The 21,248-nt window shown below is 37.6% G+C and overlaps 1 protein-coding gene across 3 annotated transcripts in view; it reads right to left on the bottom strand.

The window, feature by feature from the left end:
* Window positions 1–21,248, bottom strand: part of NKAIN2 (sodium/potassium transporting ATPase interacting 2) — a 535,491-nt gene that overhangs the window by 309,263 nt on the left and 204,980 nt on the right. For all 3 annotated transcript variants that reach the window (XR_011854158.1, XM_072141621.1, XM_072141622.1), the window contains exon 2: window positions 14,251–14,388. Coding sequence is in view for 2 of the 3 variants with exons in the window: in XM_072141621.1 (XP_071997722.1) it covers window positions 14,251–14,388 (138 nt within the window). In the remaining variant the exon portion in view is untranslated. The remainder of the gene's footprint in view (window positions 1–14,250; window positions 14,389–21,248) is intronic.

The raw sequence follows: 21,248 nt of genomic DNA on the forward strand, positions 1-21,248 counted from the left end.
TGTAATTTATAGATCCCCTAACATCTCTGAGGAAATAGAGGGTCACCTATATAAACAGATGGAGCGGGCAGCACAGGAGGGGACCGTAGTGATAATGGGAGACTTTAACTTTCCAAATATAAATTGGGGTCAGGGCTCGTCTTCATCTGTGAAGGGGAGACATTTTATGAACATTCTTCAGGATAATTTTATGGTGCAGCTTGTAGAAGATCCCACAAGAGGTGACGCATTGTTGGACCTTGTGATTTCTAACAATGAGGAGATTGTCCAAAATGTCAGTATCAGGGAACCCCTTGGGAACAGCGATCATAATATAATTATTTTCCTCTTAAACTTTAAAAAGCAGAAACAGGTGGGAAAATCAACAACTTTGAATTTTAAGAGTGCTAATTTCCAAAAATTCAGGGCTGCAATACAGGATATGGACTGGGATCAGATTCTGTCAAATGATGATACTAATGTTAAATGGGAGAAATTCAAATCTATCCTGGGTTTTTATACTTCTAAATTTATTCCAATAGGTAACAAGTATAGACGGGCTAGATTACACCCCGCGTGGCTTACAGCTACAGTTAAAAGGGCAATTAATGAGAAAAAGAGGGCATTTAAAAAATATAAATCTGATGGGTCACCAGAGCCTTTCAATACTTACAAAAAACTTACCAAAATCTGTAAAAAAGAAATCAAATCAGCCAAAATACAAAATGAAAGACAGGTGGCTAAAGATAGCAAAACAAATCCCAAGAAATTTTTTAGGTATATCAACGCAAAAAAAAATGGGTCAGAACAGGTTCGACCCCTTTATTCTGAAAATGGGGCATCGGTGACTGGAGACCAAGAGAAGGCGGAGTTACTTAATAGGTTTTTTAGCTCCGTTTATACAATAGAAGAGAGAACTTCTGACGTGGGTGGTGTCAGTGCAGGTCATGCACCCTGTAATATACTAGACTGGCTAAATGTAGACATTATCCAATCTAAGCTCAATAAAATCAATGTGTACAAAGCTCCTGGACCAGATGGGTTACACCCCAGAGTTCTTAAAGAAATCAGTTCTGTTATTGCTGTACCGCTGTCTAACATCTTCAGGGATTCCGTAATATCTGGTGTGGTGCCAAGTGACTGGCGCAAGGCAAATGTGGTGCCAATATATAAAAAGGGCTCTAGAACTTCGCCTGGCAATTACAGGCCTGTAAGCTTAACTTCCATTGTGGGGAAAGTATTGGAAGGGTTAGTAAAAGACTATATACTGGAGTATGTGACATCAAATAGAATAATAAGTGATAGCCAGCATGGGTTTACTAAGAATAGAAGTTGTCAAACTAACCTTATCTGCTTTTATGAAGAGGTGAGCAGATGCCTGGATGGAGAAGCAGCTGTGGATATTGTGTTCTTGGACTTTGCAAAGGCATTTGACACTGTCCCTCATAGACGTCTGATGGGTAAAATTAGGGCTATTGGTTTGGCAGAAATCATTTGCAATTGGATTGAAAACTGGCTGAGAGTTGTGGTCAATGATTCATACTCGGAATGGTCACCAGTTATGAGTGGTGTACCTCAGGGTTCTGTGCTTGGCCCACTACTATTTAATATATTTATTAATGATATAGAGATGACCCCAAACTGTAGTGTAATACAGTCTATGGAGGATGTTCATAGGCTGCAGGGTGACTTGGACAAACTGAATGTTTGGTCATCCACTTGGCAAATGAGGTTTAATGTGGATAAATGTAAGGTTATGCACCTGGGGGCCAATAATCCAAAGGCAAAATATGTCCTTGGGGGAGTAAATCTGGGAGAGTCCCTTGTTGAGAAGGACCTGGGGGTACTAGTTGATCATAAATTGAATAACAGCATGCAATATCAGCTGCCTCTAAAGCTAGTAGGATCTTGTCATGTATCGAAAGTGGTATGGACTCTCGTGATAGGGATGTAATATTACCACTATACAAGGCATTGGTTCGGCCTCATCTGGAATATGCTGTCCAGTTCTGGGCACCGGTCCATAAAAAGGATGCCCTGGAGCTGGAGAGGGTTCAACGTAGAGCCACAAAAATGATAAGGTGTGTATATATATATACACCAATGTGCATTCCTTTAAAATGATTCTTCTTTCTATTTATGTATCAACAGACAGAAATGATAAATGAAAGAATCATTGCAAAGGAATGCACATTGTTGTACATATATGTGTTTATATGTACAATACATATTGGTATGTGAAAGAAATAAATGATATGGCACCAGAAGAAATCCAAAAAGGAGACTGTATTTTATAAAAATAAAACTAAAATCTTTTTATTATGTGAATTACCAATTAATTGTATATTCTAAATTGTAGTTCAGGTAGTTTATATCAGACAACTTCTTTAGAGACTGGATGGAACAGTAGATTTAAAAATTAGCTTTTTTGTGTTCAAGGACAAAAAGTCTGAATAGAGAGCTTGTTTGTAACATAGATAATGAGATATTGCATAAAAATTGAGAAATTCTATTTCCATTGAATTCAAATTTTAACAACCCATAATTGGTACGAAACTCCCAAAGTGAAAATGTTCTACTAAGGAGACACATATATTTTATAGTTATTTTACAGATGAAAGAAATTTGAAAGATAAGCTTAAGAATATGGTATGTGAAAATCATACTTCTTATTAAAGGATGCCTGGAAACACCATTTCCAAGACATTTCTTTCATGTCTAGAAATATGGAGGAATGCTTTCTCTCCCTGGTGTTTGATGTGATCTACGTTTCACAAAAACTCAGTAGTTATCGAACTTTGCTGCTAGTCCCTGTAGCATAGCCCCCCAATGGTACATAATTGGGTTAGTTTTACTGTGTGGTTTTCTATTTTTGTTGCCAGGGGATTATAATATATTGAAATAATATTTAAAATGGAACCACATATCTATAACACTGTCTCTGAATTACATAAAAGTCTAAACATTATGATAAATATTGTATATTTTCTAATCCCAGCACAAAATAAAATATTTTTCAAAATCAAATATTGTTTTACAAAAAAATCATGATAACCTAAGCTAGTGCAATAATAAGTGGTTGTTTACATGTTCATAATGAGTTCATACACTGCACTCATTGGTAAACTGCACTGATAGATAAAGTGGAGTGTATGCATGTGTGCGTGTATATCCGCCGTCACGTTTACGATCACCAAATTTTGCATAGCAACTCCCTGTTACTCAGGAAACGTAATAGACTAGGTTTGGAATCACGTGCTTACCAGAATACACTTATTAACGGCCACTGTGGCAGTTAGCAACCAATCACAGCTTAGCTTCTTATTTCCCACATGTCATTAATATTAGCTCTGAGCTTTGATTGGTTACTATAGGCAATGATTATAAGACAGTGCATATGTGAGATAAGATAAAGAGAGACAGAGACAGACAGACAGCCGGTTTAAGAGGTTGACCACTTTACATTATTAGGTAATTTACTAATATACAACTATTAATAGTTCTTTATATGTATTTTAAAGCCTGTCTTTGACCTCATTAGCCAGACATTCCCGGGCATAAAATGGTGGCAAATGGAGTGTCATGAGATCGCTTACTGGTGATTGTTCATGGACAGTGGCCATTTTATGATCAGGAATGTCTAGCTGATGATGTAAATGACAGGAAGCTTCACTTTACAGTATAAAATAATAGAAAAGAATAGAGAGAGGGAGAGAGAGATAGAGAGAGAAACAGCACCCCAACAGGCACACAGATGGTGAAAAAGTAGATCCTTTATTCCTTGAAAATGGCCCATGTAAGAGTCAAAACTTCTTATGGAATAAAGGATCCACTTTTTTCACCATAATCTTTTGCCTGTTGGCGGTGCACCAACCATTTTGTTTTATTTAGTAGTGCTGCTTGGACCTTCATCATTATATATTTAGATAAAGCCGACTCTGATATAAGCCAAGGTACCTAAAAAAAATCTACTTGTATATAAGCCTAGGGTGAGAAATGCATTGGTTACAGCCTCCACCCAGTATATAGCTATTCAGCCCCCTGCCCCCTCCAGTATATAGCCATCCCTCCCTCTGCCATCCAGTATTTAGCCAGCCAGTCCACTGCCCCCAGTATATAGCCAGCCACCTGCCCCCAGTACATAGCCAGCCAGCCTATAGTTGATGGCCCCCTGTATATAGCCATTACATGACTCCTGTATACTCCTGTATATAGCCAGCACCTGCCCCCTGTGCTACTTTTTACACTGATAATGGTGGAACATCCAATGAAGAATCTGAATGGCTTCCTAGATTAAAATGTGAACATCCAAACATTTGACTCCAATTTGTGTAATATTTACAGTCCACTGCCAATAAGAGTAGCAAATGTAAGAAAACTATGTTGCACTTCTCATCTGAAGGTGTCAGTGAAGGTCATCCCATATATTTATATATTTCCTGTGCAAGGTGTTTTGCTAAAAAAGCTGTGATATGATCTTATAAATAGGATATTTATTTAATATTTGTGGCAGATTTATTTAGTGGAAATTGGAACAGCAAGAGCTACAATATGAGTAGAGCATACATAATTCATAAATTGAGGAAAAAACATGGTATAATAAGGCTTTATTACATACAATATTCCTTTATATTCTTGTGATGCTATAGTATTACAATTTTGAAGCTTATAGACAGGTAATAATACATATAAACAAACCTTAAAACTCTGGCGATTCCTCACTCAACGCTCGATATTATCCTGGGCATTTAGCCCACTCACACCCTTATTCCGAAACCCGGACTCCCCCCCCCCCCCCGGCCCTCTACAGACTTAACTTCCTAGGACACTCAGCACATGAAGACCTATGTATGTACAATATAGTACAGTATAGTATAGTGCTAAACGTATAACGAACTAGCAGAACTATCTGCATCGGCGAACATCCCATGGCTTGAGAGTGCTCAACTAGGCTCCTTCCTCAAAAAACCAGGTCATGCTGCACCTTTCAATACCCCTCTTAAGCCCTTTGAGAACCACTTCCTATCAGCATCCCCTCCGGAACATTGCATATCCCAAATCTACGGTCTCCTGATAAAATAGTTCAATACCTCAACCTTACCCTATGTGACAAGCTGGGAAAGGGATATGGGAGTCTCTATCTCCCAAAAAGATTGGGAAAGTCATTTTTGTATACCCACAAACTGTCAGTAGCATGCTCCGCTCAAGAATGAAATTACAAAATTCTATCCAGGAGGTACAGAGTTCCTGCCTTCCTGTATTCAATATACCCCTCAGCCTCGGACACGTGCTGGAGATGTGGACTAGACAGGGGCGACTTTCTACATATATGGTGGTCATGCCATGGAATTTCTCCTTTTTGGGACCAAATACTTGAATCTAAAAGTGATCTCACAGGAACTGCAGTCACTATGACCTCGTAGGTGGCCCTCCTTTCCATTCTACCTGGGTCCATAAAGAAACAAGAAAACAACTTGTTGAGATTGTCACTCATAGCAGCCCGAACGGTCATTTCCAGAAGGTGGCATTCACCCGTGTCTCCCCCCATCTCAGAATGGGCTCAAGAACTGCTACACCTCTTTAGAATGGAGGAGATTGTGGCAGATACCTCGGGTACTTCAGAAAAATTCCTAAAGCTTTGGCAACCTTGGCTGACCTTCCGGGAATCCCTGCGATTCAATGATATATTGGCCCTAAACCAAGGCTAGAGCGACTTGGAACGTACCCTCCAAATACCCTCTTATGCTCGCCACCCTCAGCTCAACTATATCTATGTGCACCTTAAGTGTTACACTACCCCTCTATTTTACTCTTGTCTTCCTGCTTTTCTACCCCTTTGCCTCAACCCTGTTCACTACTCTGAATGTATTCCTTACACCACTTCCTTTAGTCCGTGAACATAAGCTGTTGTTGGCTCCTACTCCTAAACTGTCCATACCCAATCACTATATACCAGACCCTGACTCTCCTTCGAGGGCAAAATATCAATCTCAGCAGAGATCCGAAGCACCCTACATGGGGGGCAAGAGTTGTCAACTCTTAGTTTATGCAGACCTGTACGTTGGCTTGTCTCACCATGCACTGCATCAAGCAGATGACCCAAAAGACTCATTGGGTCTCTCTCACCATGTGAGCTGGCATTGGACACACGCACATATCTATCAGCAAAATAGGAACCACAAGCTATTATTTTTTATGTTTAGTTTTTTGTTTTTTCTTCTGCTTTATTGTAGAATTCTTGTTATTGTTGTATACCGTTACGATAAATAAAAATTGATTAAACATACTACATATAAAACCATTAATGTAAAGATGTTTAAATACAGACTACAACCTGTTGTGCTGTAAAGGGTGTCGTCAGCAGCTCTGTAAGAACTTTACATGCCATGGTTTGTTTTCTCATCATACTGTATGCTTTACCGGATATAGATGATATATGACTAATACTCATTTACTGGATTTGTAAAACAGCCGGCTCCTTACAGATCCTGCTGTGACAGCCATTGAACCCTGTGTTAGGGTCATGGCTTTCATAGCAAGTGGCCGACACCCACCAATGATGTCACTGGGGGAACCTGCTGGATATAATACATGTAATACGGCTGCAGGTTCACCTTCCAATAACCCTAATCACTATAGTCCTTCCCCAAGAGCAGTGCCAATTTTCGTCTTTGATTTTTATGTACAAAGTATTTTTTGTTAACCTATTCTATTTTACTATAGATAACAACAGTTATTAAATTTCTGGCAACACCAAGGACTGCAGTTAATATATATATAAAAAAATATATATATATTTCATTGCTCATTAACTATTTAATTTATTAGAATGAAGCATTCATTAACATGAAAGGTTTGTTCATACAAATTCTATTCCAGGTTTTAAAGTTAATCTCTAAATCAGATATAAATCAGAACTTAAATGAAAACTTTGAAGACAAATGAGTGGGGTTAAAGTGTTGACAACAAATCATGAATCACTTTCAGGCATGGATGGCTGAAGTAATAGTGAAAGTGCTACTTGATGACTATAATAATGTGGCTCAGGTGGAGAAATTATCTAGGGGATTGAATACGGCCTCCACTATAACAAGGTAACCCAAAGACAGATGGGACCAGTCATCTATTAAGTCAGTACCTCCACAACTCAGCTATTCCAGTGAAGTAGTCTGCACTTCCATTTATTATTAGAAATGTATAAAAAAAAACTTATCAACAAAATTTGACCAGACTCCTTGCTGCTATTACTAATTTAATGTTCTCTATTTACTCATTCATTGTAAAGTGTTCAGTGATTCAATATTAAGTAGATGCCATTTAGATGTAAATCATCCTAATATTACAAATAGTCACATGCAGACATGAGGTTTGTGGGCAAAATAAAAAATCACAATAGGACAGGTGATCAATTTGCAAATCTCTAACTACATCGTTATAAAAGAAAGCTTTTTAATGAATTTTTTTTTTTTTGCAAAATACAGGGGTTGCCCAAAATCATAAAACGTTGAAGCTAGCAAATTAAAAATGAAACAGCAAAGGATAAATTAACTTATAGTTAGTTATCTTTCTCCTTGCCATTACTGGTCGCTGCAGTGGTGAATACCATTCATATTAGGTTACCACTGCATCATCTATATAGACCAGAAGTGATGGAAACCTCAGTCATGAAATGGATAAAAAAAAAACCGGCACCTAAGTTTTTGTATAACTAACCCCTTACTGCTGATGCCCTTTTTTTTATTATTATACTGTGAATTTCAAACAACATACCGTACTCCTTTAGTTTTTGAATTGGTACTTTTGCAGTGATACCAAATTTATTTAGGATTTATCATATTTGAATAGATTTTCAAAAATGTAAACCTTTTGTACAATTTCTTTTCCATTTTGCCATATTCTGAGGCCAACAACTTTTTTATACTTTGGTGTTTGGACTTGTGTAATGTATAAAGGGAGAAAGGAGGGATCACATACTTCATAAGCACGAGGAGAGAGGAGAGTAGGTGATGTAGCAGTGAAGAAATAAGTATAGTAATGAAGTTGTGACGATACCTAAAGACTGTATCCCGGGCCCACACACAGCATTTATTACTTTGTGCAGCATACCCGTATTATTTAACTCTGAAACTACAGTAGGTGCAATCTCAATTCCATCAATTGTAAGATTTATGGGGCATTTTGTGGAGACTACATTTGTAGAAATATGCTAGAGTTACCTATAAAACCTTTAAAAATGTGTTTTTATTCAAAACAAACAAACAATAAAGCTGGTCGGCAGCTGTATCCAGCTACAGGATTCTGAACAAATTATATGTGGACCAATAAATCCTTCGTAATATTCTTAAGAATAGATGTCAATTTTGTTATAGGAGAATTAAGATATCCTCGCAGTCAGCTGTGCCGGACAGTGCATTTTCTGGATGGCTAACCAATGTATCACGCTAGGCTCACATTAGGACTGAACGCTAATCCCTATTCGATCTTTAGATGGAGAGAAAGCAAATGTTAAGTTCCTATTGGCCTCAAAGCAAAAGCATTGGTAAGTAGCTTTGTAGTTGGATTGATCAACAGGGAAACCAAGCATCAGAGCTGATTTCTGCATGAAGGTCGCTGTAATAAGACTAAAATAGCCTTGAAATGACCGGAACACTGCAGTGCATATTAAATGATCCTGAAAGTATTAAGAGTACAGAGCACATTAAATCGATGGTCAGTCTGATCATCCTGATGCAAGGTTGAATGCTACCCAATTGACTGGACTTGCCTGCATACATGTATCAGACATTCTGTAATGAAGAGCTTATATTTATGTTTGGTCACAAGCTCAGTACTATACAAGAATAACTTATATGAATATTCTGCATCACTGCGTGCTTAACATAGAGCGTTATGCCTATATTACAGGTTCAAAGAAATACAGTCAATCACTTAACAGCTAAACCACAGGGGGAAGAGTATGGAATAACATTCTGATCTGCTTTCATGTTTTCTATCATGAGAATGCATATTGTATGCTTGTCTCTAGTGTCAGAGAAAAAGTAGCTTTCTTCTTAGTAGTGTCATTCAAAAGACATGTGCATCCAATTTTCTGTTTAGACTTTGATATCTGTATAGACAACAAAATTGGAAATACCAGCTTTCTAGACGACAGCAATTTGCTGTTCCAGACAATCATATATACAGCACAGTGGTTCAAATCACAGTCTCATTAGTATAAGTGATTTTATTCAAAAAATACACCAACATATTATGAGGACCCTTACTGCTCTAATGTACATGTTTTTATGCCAAAAAGTCACATCTGCAATTTTTCTGTACCATTTTGATTTGAAACGGTGCAATTATGGACACACCACATTTTGGGCACAAAAAATACATTCTTCAGGCCAGACAGAGTTCTGATAATCCCCCCCCCCAGTATGTAGCATGTGCTGCAGAGAAATGTTAAAACCTTTAAAACCACATTATTATCCAAAGTAATACTATTTGATGTAGCAAAATACTGTGGATTTTTTTTTGTGATTTCTAAAAATATTTCTATGATTTAAACTGTATGTAAAACATCAGACATCAGTATCTTATTATTTGCTGAAAATTCAGTATTAGCTGATGCTTTATCACAGCTGGCTCCAACCACAGGGCTACGGCCCAAGATCAGGCCGTGGAACACCTGTTCCCCGGCTGGGGCCAAAAACTTTAAAAAAAAATCAGTACTTACTAACCTCCGGCACTCCTCAAAACCTTCCCTCAGGTTCTGGACCAATTACATTATAATGGGTGCTTTCCAGCAGACAACAGAGGTATGCCTCTGCCTGGAACCTGAAGTTGGAGCTGAATAGTGAAGAGGAATGCCACAGGTAAGTGTTGTCTTTCTATTTTTATGGGGCCACCACTGTGGACATTTCATTGGGTGTGGGGAACAGTGCAATGTATGGGGATACTTCTGGGGACATTATATAGGGGAGCACTGCTGGGAGCATTTCATTAGGGGGGCACTTGTGGGGCCATTTTATTACTGGTGGGAACATTTTATGGGGGGAGCCCTGCTCAGGGAAATTCATTAGTGGTGGGCACTGGTAGGGGAATTTACCTTATAGGGGAGCACTGCTTGGGGCATTTCATTGAGGGGAGTACTGCTGGGGATATTTTATTAGGGGATAAGCACTGCTGGGGGCATTTCATCAGGGGGGGCACTGCTGGGGATATTTTATGGTGCATCCACTGTGGATATTTTATGAAGGGGGCACTGCTGGGGGCTTTTCACTAATGGGGAAGCACTGCTTGGTACATCATTTTGTGGGGTAAGGAGCACTGTTGAGGGCATTGCATTAATGGGGGAGCACTCATGGGGACTTTGTGTAAACAGGGTTTAGCTGGGGACATTTCATCAGGTGGGGGCTCTTCTGGGGACATTTCTTTTGGTCAGGAGTTCTTCTAGGGACGTTTCATTGGGGGGAGCACTGCTGCGGAGTCCGTTTCATTGGGGGGGTACTGCTGGAGACATTTTTAGATTTTTAGATGCAGCCGGTCCCCAGGTACAAAAAGGTTGGTGAACACTTTTTTATCATACCTTTGTGTCAGTGGCGGATTAAGACTACCATGGTGCCTTGGACTGTATGAAAATTATAGACCCTACCAGTCAGGAATTCACTCCCTACATATGGTACTAGAATCAAGATCCTTGAGAAATGGAGTATTCTCCCTTTATTTCTGCTTTAAAGCTGAGGTTTCAGAACTTTGCAGGACCTTCAAAGGTCTTGAAATGGCTTTTGAGTACATGTTTATTAAGAGCAGGGACGTATAAAATTTGGTGGGTGGTTTGGGTGGCCATGGCCCCCCAGAATGCTCGGGCCCTGGGCTAATGCCCATATTAAGATACATATTATGATCTTACTGCACAGAGCAGAAGTCTCTTTAAAATAAAAACCCACCCAGAGACCTAGAAGGAGCTGCTGAGGTGGGTTAAAAGTCAACTACATAGTGAAAACATGTCTAAAACAATGAATAAATGCTGTTTAAGATGTCAATAGCGATTAGTTAGTCTTTTTGACTATGTTTATGATACAGTTTAAAGACAATTATTGTAAGGAGGCAAAAACAAAAGGACACCTATTTATTACAGCTGTAGGCACTAAAAACAAATATACAAGGAAAAACAGCCTGTCCCTGTTAAGATCATCTGTCAACGCACTTGACTTGTTGTCCCACTAGGATATGACAACACTTCTCATGTTAAAGGGGTGTGTTCCTGCACTGTTTGAAATTGGCAGCACCGTTAAGACAATGTCAGCTTCAACTGGTAGGAATATCTGTGGAATAGTATGGCAGAAATATGGCAGAAATATGGCAGAAATATATATAAAGATATATAAAGATATAAAGATGCCGCTGAATATTTATGTGATAAAGAATTTAACTTTTTGCTAAAAAGAATATAAGGGGAGTGGTTACAGTAAGTTATCTAACTTCATTTCCACCACCTGCTATCATGTGAAAGCAGGTAGTTCAGGTCTAGAGTCACCAGTGCCGTATTACATCAGTGATGCACATTTTCTATTTCACAAGTCTTTATCTATTAGTGGCAATTACTCAGATTGGGCAAGGTGATCATGCTGAAAATCTCCATAGCATAGCAAAGCTACTGAGTTATGTCAGACTCTGTACAGCTATGTAAATCACTCCTACTCCCTTAAGTTTCTTTTTCCTCTATCAGATGCACATTTAGATGCCCCAATCACAGTTAAATTCTGTGAATTCATAAAAATAAAATGTTATGTTCTCACAAGGGAAAAATATATACATACTCTATACAAGTAAAAAAATCTATAACAAAATGTAATGATAAAAAACACCATCCTCTCTAAAACAAAAACTCACCATATTCTCCTTTTGGAAACATTTAGAGACAAAATATATTTAAAATCAAAAAGAAATATTATGATACCTATTTTAATGCTATTTTAATGTACATTTGTAAATGTAAAAAGTAACTTTTTGCAACATTTACCACAAATATAAAAAAGATTCTCTAAAGATTTATGTTGGAAATGAAAAAAAAGTCAATTTTTTTGGTAGCTCACTAAAAAACATGATAAACAACTTCATGAATGCTGAAATATGTCTAGTCACAAAGAATACACATTTTTATTTGAATTAGTTTTCTTATGTTGATACTTAAAGGACTTTAAGGATCTACCATCAGGAATGTGGATTATAAACAAAGTACACTTACATGCTGGTGTTTGGCCCCCTTTGTCAGGATCTGATCTTCTTTCAGCTTTTTATGCCTTTGTTTTTACGAAAAAAAGGCTTCAAAATGAGCCTGGGGGCTCCACGCTCCATAGAAGTTAATGCAGCCTGGAGCCCCTCAGGCTCATTTGCATAGTTTTTAAAGCATGTTTTCTTACAAATCGAGGGCATAAGAAGTTAAAAGAAAAGCAGATCCTGATAAAGGGGCACACACCAGCATCTAAATGTATTTGGTTTATAGTATGATCCTGGTGGTAGATTTCCTTTAAACAATTAAAACATTGAAGCTTCTGTAGATCGCTTGTATGTTCATTACATAACAAGCTGCAGAATGCCCTTTTATCAGTCAAGTACTCTATTCTCCCTCTTTCATTTACAGCTGTAAATCCAAGTTCAACTTTAGAAAACAAAAAGAAAATCTGAATTTTTTTCAAGTTAAATATTGAGAATGAAATAAATAAAAAAAACAGAGGCAGCCTGCCAAATTTCTAATTCATAAAAATAGTTGTTTATACAATTGGAATAAAATAAAAGAAGCATAAAATATACACTTGTTTTATGTTGGTTGCTTTGGATGTGCACAGACCTTTATATACATATACTGGTCGCACAGCAAGATACCTGCAGTATGACATTTATTTAAGAGAGTAATCCCTTCTTTGTGAAACTGCTGCTTACGGAAAGCTCACAGTCATTTTTCATTGTAGGTAGCAGTGAACATGGAGTGCACACAGAGCAGACCCTGCAGTAGAGAAGCTATCCGTCGCTTCTTACAGCAGGAATTAAGTGGCAAAGCAGCCTAATATGACACACCAAGGACAATTTAAGAAAAACTGTCTTGTGCTCTTTTCGTACAAGGTGTTCCTGAAAATGCCAGATGTAAAAAGATTTCCGTTGAGACCAATAAAAATGTTTCCTACTAAATATAACCAGAACACAAAGCCAGTGCCTCCAGCTAACAAACAGATGTACAATTTTTAACAATGCCTCAACCTAAATGCATCACAAGCTCTCTCAGCTTAAAACAAGGTCCAAATTATCATGATGACATTTGCAAGGAAGAGGTCAAAACATTGACTTATAAGAGATATGGTACCACAACAAGCAGTGCCCATGCTGTATATATAAACTTTGGTCTTATTTCCCCCTTACTCTTACTTTGAGCATGTGGTGAGTCTATTTTTTGCACCTCATTTGTCTTTGTAGTTTTGGCTCTTTGTCAAATGCAGGTTATTTTGCGCCTTATTAGGTGCAAATTTTAAAAAAGGCGCAATTTGTTGCACAAATCATAGCATTGCCTTTCCTAAGCATGGTCAGGATTAAATTTGCTACACAATTTCTCCTGGAAATGGCGATACCTGTAAAGGGAATTCCAAGTGCTATGAAGGAAGAACATTGAGAAAAGTAATAGCATTTACATATTCCCATCACTGATATTAGTAATAAATAACTGGTAATAAAGGTGCACAAACATGCAAATAAGTTGTTTAAAATCTCTTTAACACAGATCTTGGAGTCAATAAAGATGTTCTTTCATCACATCGTAATTTGGTGCAGGTTGCAAGGCATGTTAAAAACTTCATTTGGTTTACTTGGTACCAAAAAAATTATTAAAAATTTTGTACAGCATGACACATGAAAGCCACAACCCTCATCATTAAGTCACAATTCTCACCCTCAATGCCATGCCTATTTTTAGTAACCAAAAAGTGTACAAGGCATTTTTTCCACATTTATCTCACTAAATTGACTAAAACATGTGTAAAATGTGGTAAAAGTTATTTAAGTAACTTTAGTAACTGTAGTAAATTAAAAAAATGTTCTGCAAGATGAGGACATCTGGTGCATCAGACCTGTTGTGGCTACCATTTCATACAGCTAGTGTGCCAGTAAATGAGTATAAATCAACAGTTTCTATTGGTATTTATCATTATTTAAAAAGCCTGATCAAAGATATTTTCTGTGGTGAAAAGAAGTGCTGTCCAACTAATACAACTGAAATAAAAATATACACATACTTACTCCTGTTATATAACGCGTTCTACACTGGACGGTTCCAAATAATCCAAGTATAACAATTATAATATGTACAAAATTTGCCAAGATAGGTGCCCACTGGTAGCCAAGGAAGTCAAATATTTGCCTTTCAAGAATGCAGGCCTAAAAGACAAAAAAGAGATCATGATAACACATGAAATGCAGTGTCTATGTATATAAGTAAGGCTCATCAATTATAATTGAAACCTAACTTTTTTATTGTAAGAAGCATTTTCTTCTTAACAAATCTCTAAATCTGTGTTTCTAAACTCCACAAAAGTTGCATGTATAACTTTTCTGTGCATAGAGAAAATTTTTACACACTGGATAAATATCTTTTTTCCCTTATATAACAGCAAACTCCCATTACCGGTAATAAAATGACAGTAAGAAAACATTTTTGTAATATAGAACCTTCATAGCCCACACTGCTTTTGTATACATACAAACAAAATAAGATGCAGAAGGTAAAAGGGCTTATGCCATATAAGTAATGCAGGGTCATACAGGGTAACCTACTTATTAGTAGCAGGAGCTGATGGATTTCATTGAGTGATGGGAGGTTAGTTTAAAGTAAGGGGCTGTCGGGCTAAATACTAGTAGCAAGGAATTGCTGGCTATATACTGGGGGAAAGGGTGCTGGCTTTAAACTGGGGACAGTGGCTGCTGGATATATACTGGGGGACAGGGGGCTGCCTGGATATATAATGGCTGGAGGCTGTGAAAATGCCTTTCCCACCCTAGGCTTAGATTTTCCAAGTTTAGTTAAAATTAGGTACATTGGCTTATACTCAGACGGCTTATACTTGAGTATAAACCATAACTAAAATTATTGTGTCACATGCTTGGATATGGGTTTCCCTTGTTAACAACTTCCTGTCTAACCTTAGACTATCAAATTGTGTGCCTGACTAGAACGTTTAAAATGTGATTAATCTTTATTAGAATTAATTTAAAATTATAGCAGACTAGTCTTGTTCAACATATACTTTGTTCAGGCATTGGCCAGCAAGTTGGACTAGTATTCTGGTCCTACAGAGGTGCAGTGTTTGATAGTGTTTTATTATTACACTGTCCCTGTGTGCGAGCCACAAATGGTCTAACATGCAACACAATTTGTTTGCTGCTTTAGACAAAACATAACATAAGCGGCACTGGTGATGGGCAGTAACCTATATGCTGTAATAATTTACTTCGCACCTAACACGTTTCTGCATCCCTGGTTTCATCTTAGGATGCGTCCTCAGAGGTGCTAACTTAGTACTTTAAGGGTGCAACCTAGTTTTTGTTTACACCCGCAGCATTTCCCCCCACGGCATTGTAGCAGGCCGTTCTAACCTTAGACAGATCTAGTATCTGAATTATCCACTAGATGCAAACAGGATGGGACAAAATTTCTTATTCAGTTTTAATCATCTGAAAGATCTGAATCCAAAAAGTTTTAATGATGGGGCAGTTCCAAAGAACCTGTGAAATTTTTTGAGTTTTCTTGATCCCTAGTGCATTTATTAGAACATGATTTGATATTTAATCCCTTCCCGACATTTGACCTAATATTAGGTGAAGAAGAGCTTGAACAAGCGATCAGAGGATCGCTTGTTCAAGCCAACCTATAAAAGTAAAAAAAAAAAAAAAAGTTAAAAACACTGAATATAAACATTTATTAATAAAAATAATTAATTAAATAAAGTTAAAGTTCCTAAACACAAACATTCCCTATACATATTTGGTATCGCCATGTCCGTAACAATCTGTACAATAACTCAGTGACATTATTGAACCCGCTTGGTGAGCGCCGTAAAAACAAAACCAGAAAAACTTGCCAAAATGTACATTTTTCATTAAATCCATTCACAAAAATGTTCTAAAAAGTGATCAAAAAAAGTTTTGTACATCAAAATGGTATCACTGAAAAGGACAACTCAATATGCAAAAAATAAGCCCTAAACCCGCTCTGTCAAACAAAAAATTTTAGCGTTATATCTCTGTAAAGATGGTGATATGAAAATAAATGAGATTTTCTCTGTACTAGTTTTTCTTCAGTAAAATTGTAAAAATATATAAAAAACTATATAAATGAGGTATCACCATAACCGTAGTGATCCATAGAATAAAGCTAATATGTTATTTTTATGGTAGGGTGAATGGCCCCCAAAAAATACATGAAGAAAATAAACCAAAATTTATTATTTTTTTTTCCTACATACATTTAAGAGTAAATAAAATTTCATTAATGAGTGAATGACCCACTTACAGGGAGTATTTGTACAGTGCATCTAATGTCGCAAAAAATAAGCCCTTATTTGTCCAAATTTCCTAAAAAAATAAAGATTGTATAGCCAATAAAAAGGGACAATGCATAATCTGCTCTGAATGGCACAGCTTCCCTTCAATGCCCTGACATGTGCCCATACAGCAGGTTACCACCACATATGGGGTATTGTTACACTCCGTAGAAATTGGGTATCAAACTTTGTGGACCGTTTTGCTATTTCATCCACTGATAATTTGTACATTTTTTGAAAAACACATTCATTTAGCCAAAAAAAAATGTATATTTCAAAATTGCATCTGACTTTGTTTTATCCGCTGTAATAATTAAAGGGTTAACAGACTTCATGAAGGTTGTTTTACATACATTAAGGGGTGTAGTTTTTATAATTGGGTAATTTATGGGGTTTTAATTTTATATCGGCCTCTCAAAGTGACTTGAAACCTGAGCAGGTCCTGCAAAAGCGTTATTTTGTGTTTTTTATGAAAATGTGAGAAATCGTACCTAAAGTTCAAAGCCCCATAAAATCTTACAAAAATTAGAGAATGCATAAAAACCACGGAGGCATAAAAAGACATTCGGTTAATGTTTGTTATCAAGTTTTTTTGCTGTTATGACAACGTATAGAAAAAGTAGAACGTAGATTTCAAAAATCAAGACATTTTTAAAATTTTCAAATATCTGTTTTTTTCATAAATAAATGCAACACAAACCACCTAAATTTTTCACTTAACATGAAGTACAAAGTGTCACGAGAAAACAGTTTCAAAATCACTTGGATATGTTAAAGCGTTCCGAAGTCATAACCACTTATAGTGACACAGGGCAGATTTGGGCCATGTCAGGAAGGTGAAAAGTGGCTTCAGCGTTAAGGGGTTAATCCTAATTTATATAATAGATCTATAAAAAATATCATGTGTATTTACTTTAGCGGGTGCTCCCAAAAATCTTTCTAGGATATATAATAGTATTATAGAAGTGGTGTATCTTGACTTAAGACACCCAAGTCAACATAAAAGGGTGAAAGTGGACTGGAGTCTAAAAAAAACACAGTGCATAATCATTTATGGGAATATCAATAATTTTTCTGTAATTAGTAATCATTGGTTGATGAAGCAATGGAATATATTACAGAGTATACTACTCCCGGGTAATATTATTTAACCCCTTAACGATGCGCGGATTGCATATTGCAGCGAAGACTTATCGGTAACACCCACGATCGGTGCTATCAATGCTGTCGGCGGCTTCAAAAAGATGGTGATGCCTATGCGCCCACGAGACATCACCCGAGGCTGACTTGTGTTAACCCTATCGACAATGATGCATTGCGCCTCGATCCACGTAGATCGTGCGCCCTATATCCTGCATGTGTCGCTCCCCGTTCAGGTCCACCGGAGTTCACCTTCTTCTTCCCGGTGTATGTAAGTGCATGTCTTGTGACACAATTTAAAAGTTAGTCCAAATAAGTCGGATCGTCTGGCTGCTCCTCTGATTTGTGTTGCATGAAAGCCGGCGCCGATGGGCCAAAATCCGTTCGCGTGCAACATAAACCCCTTTTAAATGCGGCGCAAATCAGAATTGGTCAGAATACCTGACGAAAGTGCAGTCCGTGGACCCTTAGTAAATTAGCCCCATTGTAATGACTAAGGAGGAAAATCCCCATACTTTAGTATGGCAGTATAAGTTAGGATTGATCAAACAACCTAGGGTTAAAGTACCCAAGGGAGTCTGAAAAATACTAAAAATAAAAAAAAGTTAAAATGAAAATTATAATTAAAACACCTAAAAATTCAAATCAACCCCCGTCCCTAGAACTGATAAAATATTAATAAACAGTAAAAATCATAAACACGTTAGGTATCGCTGCATCGGAAAATGCCCGATCTATCAAAATATAATAACGTTTTTTCACTGCGTTTAACCCCGTAATGGAAAATAGCGCCCAAAGTCAATAATAGCACTTTTTTGCCATTTTGAAAAATATAAAAAAATCTATAAAAAGTGATCAAAAGGTAGCACTGCCCTACAAATTATAGCAATGAAAACACCATCAAAAGTTGCAAAAAATGACACCACCCACAGCTCTGTACACCAAAGAATGGTTATTGGCGCCAGAAGATGGCAAAATTTTAAAAGAAAATTGTACAGGAGGTTTTAATTTTTGTAAATGTATAAAAACATTATAAAACCTTTACAAATTTGGTATCCTCGTAATCATGCTGACCCAAAAAATAAAGTAGACATTTGGGGCACACAGTGAAAGCTGTAAAATCTAAGCCCACAAGAATATGGCGCAAATGCGTTTTTTCACCATTATCACTGCATTTGGAATTTTTTGCCACTTCCCAGTACATGCCATGGAATATTAAATACCGTCACTATGAAGTGCAATTTGTTACACAAAAAATAAGCCATCACACAGCTCTGTACATGTAAAAATAAAAAAGTTATAGTTTCATGATGGTAGGGGGGTGAAAAATAGAAATAAAAAAACAAAAAAAAGCCAGGTTGTTAAGGGGTTAAAGTAGGATTGGATATAGGTTTTGAATTTCAGTATTCAGCTAATATTCTGTGGCTGTGATGATATGATTAGAGTGAACAGCTGTAAATACGTCACCTTAAATACAAGATCTTTTCCCAAAGTCAAACACGGGCAGTTCCCTGGTTAGGTACACGATAGGTTCTTTAGGTTTGTTCTTAAGTTGAATTTTATGTACGTTGGAACTGTATATTTTATAATTGTAACCTCAGCTAAAATTTTCTTGCTTTCTGTAACAATTGGATTTAAAAAATGTTGGGTTGTTTGAACTTGGATTAACAATATTACTTAATTTCGGACACCTTTGATTAACTGATAAATTACCAACATCCGAGGGTCTGTTTGTAACTAGGGTTTTACGTCTTTGCCTGTATCGTCTTCTGTCCGCAGTATGCGGCTTAGAAGGCGTTGAGGTTGTTCAGTGTTCCTGTGTGTGAACTGGGACTGAGATTGCTGCAGGGTTGATTGTTGCACCACACCCGCTTCCCTGCAGTCTAGCAACAGTTAGCCTGCTGTGAATGACAGATCTCTCCTCCAGTCACCTTGAGGGGAGGTTCCCCAGTCACATATATTACTTCCCAGCACAGGTTTCCTAGCGCTGGTAATACTCGTATTTTCAGCTCCCCAGTCCTTTCAGCGTTTTGTTTTGATATTGACTTCTCTGGCATTCTGACTTTGGCTTTCGTTACTTACCTCGGCTTTCGCTTTCTGATTCTGCTTATATATTGCTCTCTCCGTTGTGACCCGGTTTACCTGACTTCGCTACCTTTGTGTATTGTTTGTTTGTCGTGTTCTTTGTCTGCACTGTAGCCTAGGAAGGGATCGTCTTCGTGGTTGTCCCGTATCAATAGGATACCGGAGGCAAGTAGGCAGGTGACAGCATTGGGGGGCTCAGACTTAGGGCTCACTGTCTGGTTAGTTGCCCCTGAATCCCCGAGCCATCATTACATAGGGGCTGTCTTTAAAGAGAACCCGTCATGCAAAATAACCCCCCTAACCTAAATATATTTTCATAAACTGCCATTAGAGAGCATTGCCTCTATCCCTTCATTGTCCCTCTACATGCCTGTAAACCTAAGCAATGAGGTCCTAAAGCTGTATGCAAATGACCTGTGAAATGTCCAATGAAGCATTAGCATATTCAAGCTGTCCACTCTATTCATGAGTGGGAGGCACAGCCACACCCCCAGTGCTTGACTGACAGCCTGTATAATGATGTGAGGCTGTATAATGATGTGCTTCCTGGTACTGGCACCCCCTGCAGCCTGTGTGTGCATGTGTGTGTGTTTAGGAGAGATACAGCAGCTCCAGGCAGCCATGTCAGATTCATGTGTAGCTGATGTCTGTGTCTCTCACCTGTATATTAGGAGGATGCAGCATTTACTATACATTACACACAGACATGAGCAGGGGGGGAGAGGGGAGGGGTAACAGGGGTGACATCACTGCCTCTGACCATGTGACCAGCCTCATTTATATGATAAAGAATAGATGATTTTACAATGAATAATGTATGAAATAACTAGATAAAGGCTGGGATGGGATCCTTGTGAGCTGCTCCAACAGGTAGAGGTGACAGGACAAGTGACACAGACCTGATGACAGGTGTCCTTTAAGTCGGGTGTTTTTAAATAGGGGACCGCCTGTAATCGATTTAATGTAATTTTCCTATAACTAAATACAAATATCCATCAATTATATCTAGCTAAACTGTTTAATTTATCATTGTTCACACTCCCAGGTTATCATAAGCCTTATTAGAATCTATTGGTAAGCAACAAAATGTTACTGTGATAGAGGTCATGTGTGCACTTCCTAATATAGATTATTGTCTGTGAGTATAGCAAAATAACATTTTTGTGCTTGTACATATTGATGAAAGGTTAATAAGGTTTAAGCTCTTCAACAAGGTTCACAGTACCTGTAATTTTTGCATTACAGCGAGCATCAATTGTTTATTGAATTACATCTAAGCTTAGATGGTAGAAACAGAGCAAAGCCTTCTGGCAAGTGCTTATGAGCCCTGATGTAGGAATTAAGATGCTCACCCTGCTCCTCCTGCTACATCAAGTGCATTAAAATTACCAAGCAAATGTAAAAAATCAAAGCACCCCTAATCAAAGAATAATAACATAATATTATATAATTCATAATAACCATTAATACCCT

The sequence above is a fragment of the Engystomops pustulosus genome, chromosome 3 (assembly GCF_040894005.1).
Source record: "Engystomops pustulosus chromosome 3, aEngPut4.maternal, whole genome shotgun sequence".
Lineage (NCBI taxonomy): Eukaryota > Metazoa > Chordata > Amphibia > Anura > Leptodactylidae > Engystomops > Engystomops pustulosus.